The 6,445-nt window shown below is 33.4% G+C and overlaps 1 protein-coding gene across 1 annotated transcript; it reads left to right on the top strand.

Annotated features, from left to right (window-relative positions):
• The first annotated feature begins 1,018 nt into the window (after positions 1-1,018).
• LOC110682845 (plasma membrane ATPase 1-like) lies at positions 1,019-6,166 on the top strand. Its single transcript, XM_021859190.1, has 18 exons — positions 1,019-1,054; positions 1,160-1,279; positions 1,362-1,369; positions 1,583-1,601; positions 1,691-1,801; positions 1,896-2,039; positions 2,634-2,768; positions 2,852-3,034; positions 3,116-3,322; positions 3,490-3,637; positions 3,734-3,823; positions 3,970-4,217; positions 4,420-4,452; positions 4,550-4,631; positions 4,734-4,897; positions 5,512-5,697; positions 5,887-6,044; positions 6,163-6,166. Exons 1-18 carry the CDS (start codon positions 1,019-1,021, stop codon positions 6,164-6,166), a joined length of 2,076 nt encoding a protein of 691 aa, XP_021714882.1.
• Positions 6,167-6,445: the final 279 nt, after the last annotated feature.

The following is a 6,445-nucleotide window of genomic DNA, read 5'->3' as shown; positions in this document are numbered from 1 at the left end:
TTGTTCCCTTTAAGAAAAAAAAAAATCTAAACATTGATTCCTGTAGTTTTCATTACTTTTTTTTTTAAAAAAAAAAAAACCTCTTAAAAACCTCAAGGAAAAGTGGAAAACAAATATCAACCTTTTACAATTCACATATATGATTATTCCATCTAATTACAAAGTTCCCTAAATTTTATTGTACAAGTGAGTTTTCTTTTGTTTATTTTATTTTTTGTCGTTTGGTTTATGGTAATAATATCGTCTGTAATATAAAATTTTTACATATTTTGACTGATATGTCTTTGGATTAGCTTACACAATTATAAAAACTTTTTTTTATATTCGTGCATCGCATGGGAGTTAATCTAGTTCAATTCTTATTTTAAACCGTGCATCGCACGAGGTTAATCTAGTAAATTATTATATAGTGGGTCTATTTGAGAATTTTTTAGGAAAAATAAAAGTTTGTTTAGAGTTTTTTTTAATAAAAAAATAGAAAGATTTTTATGATAAAAATGTTGGTTAGAGTTTTATTTTTGATAAAATTCCAATATTTCATGGGTATAATATATTTAATTATAAGTATTAGTTTAAAGTATATTTTAAAATTTAATAAACAACCCAACATCGTAGGAATAATTAGTATCATATAACTAGTATATAAAGCTAAACTTTTAGTCAGGTCAAGAGGCAGCGACATTTGACATTCTAACTTTTTGTTGGGTAGATTTAAATAGACTCCATAAGATAAAAAAAGTTAGTTTAAAATTCTATTTTGAATCAAATTTGGATAGAATTTTAGGATAAAATTGTGATTTTAGAGTTTAATTTTCAATAAAATAAAATTTGAGTGTTGCGCTAAGTTGGATAGATCTAAATAGATTTCATAAACAACTCGGGTATCATACGAACACAGGCACAAAACTAGTATATATATAAATAAAGGTATTATCCCACGAACAAATATATCACTAATTCACTACCCCTAAACAACCCTATCAATTACTCCGTTCTTCCTTTGTTCAAGGGTTTACGAATGGCAAAGCGTCGAGTTTCCCGTGGCATTGATTGGGTATTTTGAAACCTCGTCTTTGATATTTTATATAGATATAAGATAAAAGATATGTGGCTTCAAATTTTGGTATTTGATTATTGACTTTGTGGGTAATTATTTCAGTACCGAGTACCTATTGACGAAGTCTTTAAGAAATTAGGGTGTAACAATGGCGGCCTCACTTCTGTGGCTGTTGAAGAAAGATTACGTCTCTTTGGGCCTAATATCTACCAACATAAATCAGTACAACAATTCTCTCTTCGTCTTTCCTTCTTTTTTATTTTATTTTATTTTATTTTATTGCATGTTCATAATTTATTAACAGGCTAAAAGGTGATTATGTTATATTAAACTAGTCTGTCACTTATAAGATCTATTAAGTATAGATTAGTAATGCACTAATGCAGGAGGTGTCTCATTCATTTAGGTTCTATTGCTTTGGCAAATCGTCTGATCTTCAATTCTGCTATATAATTAATTTATTAGCTATAATTTTTTTATTATTTCATTTTACTTAATTATAAGTGATTCTTTTTATCTGCTCAGAAACTATGTTCAATATCCTGTACTCTCATTGCGACACTTGTATCTTGTCGAATGATTATCCATCTCATAGTTTGTACTGTTAGGCTTTCATGTACATGGTTGTCACAGTGCTGTATTTATCTACCTGGTGAATTACAGGAAGCAAATTTCTTGAAGTTTTTGCATTCAATTTTGAATCCTCGAATGTTGGCTACAATCATTGCCGTTGTCATTGGATGGGTCAGCAGATGATTTTCTTACAATTCTTGTACTTCTATCTAATGTTCTTCGGTTACTCTACTTACAAAATTTTTTTGATTTCAATTTGGTGCAGGATCAGAATTTTAACTGGCCATGGCCAGTGATGGTTGTGGTCATTCTTCTGCATTTGATGACTTCATTAAATATTATTAAATCGGAAAATGTCATTAATGAAAATCTTACTACCCTTATGACACCTCTAGCTAAGAAAGTAAAGGTATAAATTGTTGGTTATAAATGGTTTACAAATATGGAAGATTTTCTCGCGCATGCATGATTAAATACTTAAGGAAAATTTGTTTGGAAGGGATTAATATATTAACTATTTTGCGTGGAAGGACCTTTTACGCTGAAAGTTGTTTAAAAGAACCAAATATATTTTGTCTTTTATAAGGATCTTGACATCGAAATCCGACGTTGAACTTTGATTCTCCTGCGTTGACCCCCACGTACATGTCACGTGACATTGAAAAAAAATTACCTTCTCCCTTTTTTTCCCTTTTCCCTCCAACCCTAGCCTTCAAAACGCTAGCAAAGTCAAACGCCAAATTCCAATGTTAAGGGGAAAAAAAGAGAGAGGGTGTTTTTTAAATGCCATATTGCCATGTGACATGCACGTGGGAGTCAATGCCGGAGAATCAAAGTTAAACGCCGAATTCCGATGTCAAGGTCCTTTCAAACAACAAAACATACTTATAAGGTCTTTTTAGACAACTTTCAGCATATAAGGTCATTACAGACAAAATAGTGAGCATACAAGTCCCTTCCAAACAAATTTTCCAATACTAAAGTATCTGTTATGCCTTTACAGGTTCTACGAGATGGTAGGTGGACTGAGGAACATAGTACTTTGTTGGTTCCTGGGGACGTGATCAATATTGAAGCTGGAGATATAATACAAGCTGATGTTCGTCTACTTGGAGAATACCCTGTAGTTATTGATGAGGTCCGTTTTATTATGAGTTTAACTGCTGTCTGTCCTGTCTACTCTATTACTGTTGAAAATTACAAGTTTGTGTGGATTTTCAGTATGTGATAACAGGACAAGATATGTCTCTAGTTATTAAAAGAACAGGGGATGCTGCTTATTCTAGCTGTATTTGTGAACACGGAACATCTGAAGCTGTGATTGTTGCTACTGGCAATCAAACCGCGTTTAGGAATAAAGTTTTCCCAGATGACACACCCCACAAAGTTAGATATTTAGAAAGGGTAAGAAGAGTTAGTAGTTGATTTGAACGCCTCCATAACTTGTTTAGAACTACATGTCATTTATTCTTGTTATGTTTTTAGGTCTTAGCTGGCATATGGAATGTTTGCATATGTATGGTTGCTGTTGGGATGTTGGTGCAAATTGCTGTGATGTATCCATTTCAGCACCGTGCTTTTCGTACCGGAATTGACAATCTGCTTGTAATCCTTATTGCTGGAATTCCCATTGCTCCCCATGCCAATGTTTCATTTATAATATACCGAGGCTCTCAAATCCTTGCCCTCAAGGTTTGTGTCTCTTAAATGCTCATGAAAACTTTATTGATACTATTTACAAGGGGAGTACAGTCCCACCAAGCAGGCTTATAAAATTTTGAATGTGGTACTTTATCATGCTGCTAAGTCTTTATCATTGTTATTAGTTATTCTTAGGACTTAAATGAGACTCTATACAGGGTGCTATCTTGAAGAGATGGGCTGCAATAAAGGAGATAGCTGATATGGATGTACTCTGCACTGATACTTCTGGAATCCTTGCAATGAACAAGCTCACAGCTGATAAGAATCTTGTTGGTCTGGGTACTCTTGCGAAATTGGTTACAGGTTTGTTCTGTTCAGAATATGAGAGTAATATTCTTTTAATTTCAATACTAAATCAGCGTCTGAGGAAGTTAACTAACTGTCGTTTGGCTAATCTAGTGTCTTCCTTGCTTGAGCACAACAAAGATAAGACAACTTCTGCCTCATTGTTTGATGATCTGATTGAAAAACCTAATGCTTCCTCAGGTATAATTGTTCTGCTACCTATCTTCTAGTTCATACGTAATTTAATTTGACTAGTGATGACCAATACGTTAAAATAATCTAATATTCTAATGTACTCATGTACGCCTATTTGTTTTTTCTCCAGTATTGATTGTTCGGTAATGTATGTTTTTTTTCAGAGTCCACATATGGAGTTGTTGAGCAGTTGCAAGCTAGGAAGCTTAGATGTGGGATGATTGGAAATGATATCAATGACGTCCCTGCTCTGAAGAAGGCTGACATAGGGATAGCCACAGAAAATGCAACTGATGTAGACCGCAGAGCTTCTGATATTGTTCTCACAGAGCCTGGTCTTAATGTTATCATTAAAGCAGTGCTAATCTGTCGAAAAATATCACAGAAGATTAAAGAGTACCTTGTAAGTAATTATTTAGAAGTATATATTTACCACTGCTGCTTCAGTCTGTTATTCTGTGGGGTTTTTTTCACTTTGGTGCTTTGAATACTTGTTGCGGCGCTTTCTTTCAGTCTGATTTTAACTTCCTACCAATAAACTAGTAACACTAAATACATTATCTAATCATCTCATCCAAGCTTTGACTCTTTTATATAATATACAGATAAACACCCTTGCAATGACAGCCCACACAATTGTAAGTGACTTTCCTCTAAATTTTATCTGTAAACTCATTATATCATTTATTTGGCTCTCATCTCAACATAACATCCTCGTTTGTTGTCATATTACAGCTTGTTTTCATGCTCCTCACTTCCATTTGGAAATTTGATTTTCCACCCTTGTTGATGCTTCAAATTGTTGTCTTTGACGAAGGTCATTATACTATTATCTCGCGTTTTTTATAAAAATGAAACTCACGTACCTTCACATGAAAGGCTTGGTCTTGCGTTTTTAACATATTGTTTTCCTCCACAGTTTTAAGTTGTACTTTTGCACCCTATCGAGTTAAACAATCTCTTCTGGTGGCTGATCGATGGGGAATGCTTGACATATTAAAACTTGGAATAGTTATAGGTGTTTACTTGGCTTTGGGGACGATCATTTTTTTCTGGACTGCATGTGAGACGGACTTCTTCCAGGTACATAGATCTGCTTCCATTACTTTGTCAATAAGTTATAAGACAACGCACAGTAGTAGTTTTTGTGGGTATGCCCACACCAAATAGAGTTTTACAGGCCATTAAGTAGCTAGTAAGTTAGTTGGGGCTGTGCTCCCAAAATTACATCATTAGTTACATCAAAAGCTTAGATCTGCTAATCGAATGTGATTATGGAAAACAGAACAATGGCTTGATAGACATACACAAGCTTTTGAGTGGCTTTTTTTCAGTTTTTACTCTAAAATGCTAAATTAAAGTAAGAAACCATTCCAATCTTTGAACAATGCCAATAACTTTACCTAGTCTTATTTATCTATAGTTTTCTAGAATCTTATTATTTCTCGCTCCATCTTCTAACTTACCTTGTTCCTGTTCGAGCTACTCTTAACAAACTAATTATGGCCTACTACTACCCCCATCCATTAGGTCAATTCATCAAAAATAGAAAAAACACTAAAGACACTATAAAGTTGTCAATCAATGGAAAATAATTTGCTCGTATTGCTAATACTAGACTTAGCACCCAGACATCAACTTAATTATTTCCTACTTTGTACTAAATAATAAGATTGCTGCTTTCTTGAACTTTGTAGAGGGTATTTGGAGTTGCAAGTCTGTTGGTGGAAGCGCCTCATAGTAACAACGCAAAGCTTGTAGCTGCAGTATATCTTCAAGTTAGCATCAGTTTGCACAGCTTAATATTTTTTACTCAGTCAAGAAAATGGTCAAGTGTCATTCGTGATGGAAGCGCTGTTCTAATGTTCCTGGTTGTTCAACTGGTAATCGCATCTTTGATCTAGATTGTTTTATTTTTATTATTATTTTATTTTTTATGATAATAAAGACTATCTAATGGGTTGCTGTTATGATAGATGGTTACTTAAGCATTAAACAAAAAGCAAATCTCATTTATTTTGATAGATGTTTCCTAATGAACAATAAACTCTTTTCCTCTGTACCATGAACAGTTGGCGAACCTCATTGCTGTTTATGCTGATTGGGGTGCACTTCAAGGCATCGGTTGGAGTTGGGCTGGTGTAATTTGGCTTTACAACATCATATTATACATTCTGCTTCTCTCTATCAAGGTGCTTGGTGCATTTATGTTGTCATTATTAAGCAGAAGGTATGTTATATTGTCATATACACGTGAGTTTTAGTCGTACGTCTTGTCTTTTCCTTAAGGCCTTGTTCAATTCTGATTTTACTCTATCTTTTTGACGAATTTATGTTATCAATTGCAGTTAAATGGCTAACGGTGATAGTTGTACCAGCTATGATGATGTATTCCATCAAATTAAAACTAATTGACATGTATATATAGTATGCATTCGTGAAGGTGCAACCAAGCCTTTTTTTTTTTTTTTTTTTTTTTTTTTTTTTTTTTTTTTACTACTGATTTAGTTTAGCATTTTTCTTGTTGAACTGAAAAGTTTGAAGTATTGAAACCAGATACTTTGACCTTTTTAATCTCAACGTTAAATATTTCACACTTGTCAATGCATATTTTGTGGCTTAAATATCTTT

The sequence above is a fragment of the Chenopodium quinoa genome, unplaced genomic scaffold, assembly GCF_001683475.1.
Source record: "Chenopodium quinoa cultivar QQ74 unplaced genomic scaffold, ASM168347v1, whole genome shotgun sequence".
NCBI classification, from domain to species: Eukaryota; Viridiplantae; Streptophyta; class Magnoliopsida; order Caryophyllales; family Amaranthaceae; genus Chenopodium; species Chenopodium quinoa.
This window is presented reverse-complemented; position numbering and strand designations above follow the sequence as displayed.

What these genes read in the sequence shown, in the direction of transcription:
- LOC110682845 (XM_021859190.1), top strand. Translation starts at nt 1,019, where the DNA reads ATGGCAAAGCGTCGAGTTTCCCGTGGCATTGATTGG. An exon ending in AAGTTAGATATTTAGAAAGG is followed by an intron (nt 3,035 to 3,115) that starts GTAAGAAGAGTT and finishes TTATGTTTTTAG; the next exon opens with GTCTTAGCTGGCATATGGAA. An exon ending in AATTGTTGTCTTTGACGAAG is followed by an intron (nt 4,632 to 4,733) that starts GTCATTATACTA and finishes TTTCCTCCACAG; the next exon opens with TTTTAAGTTGTACTTTTGCA.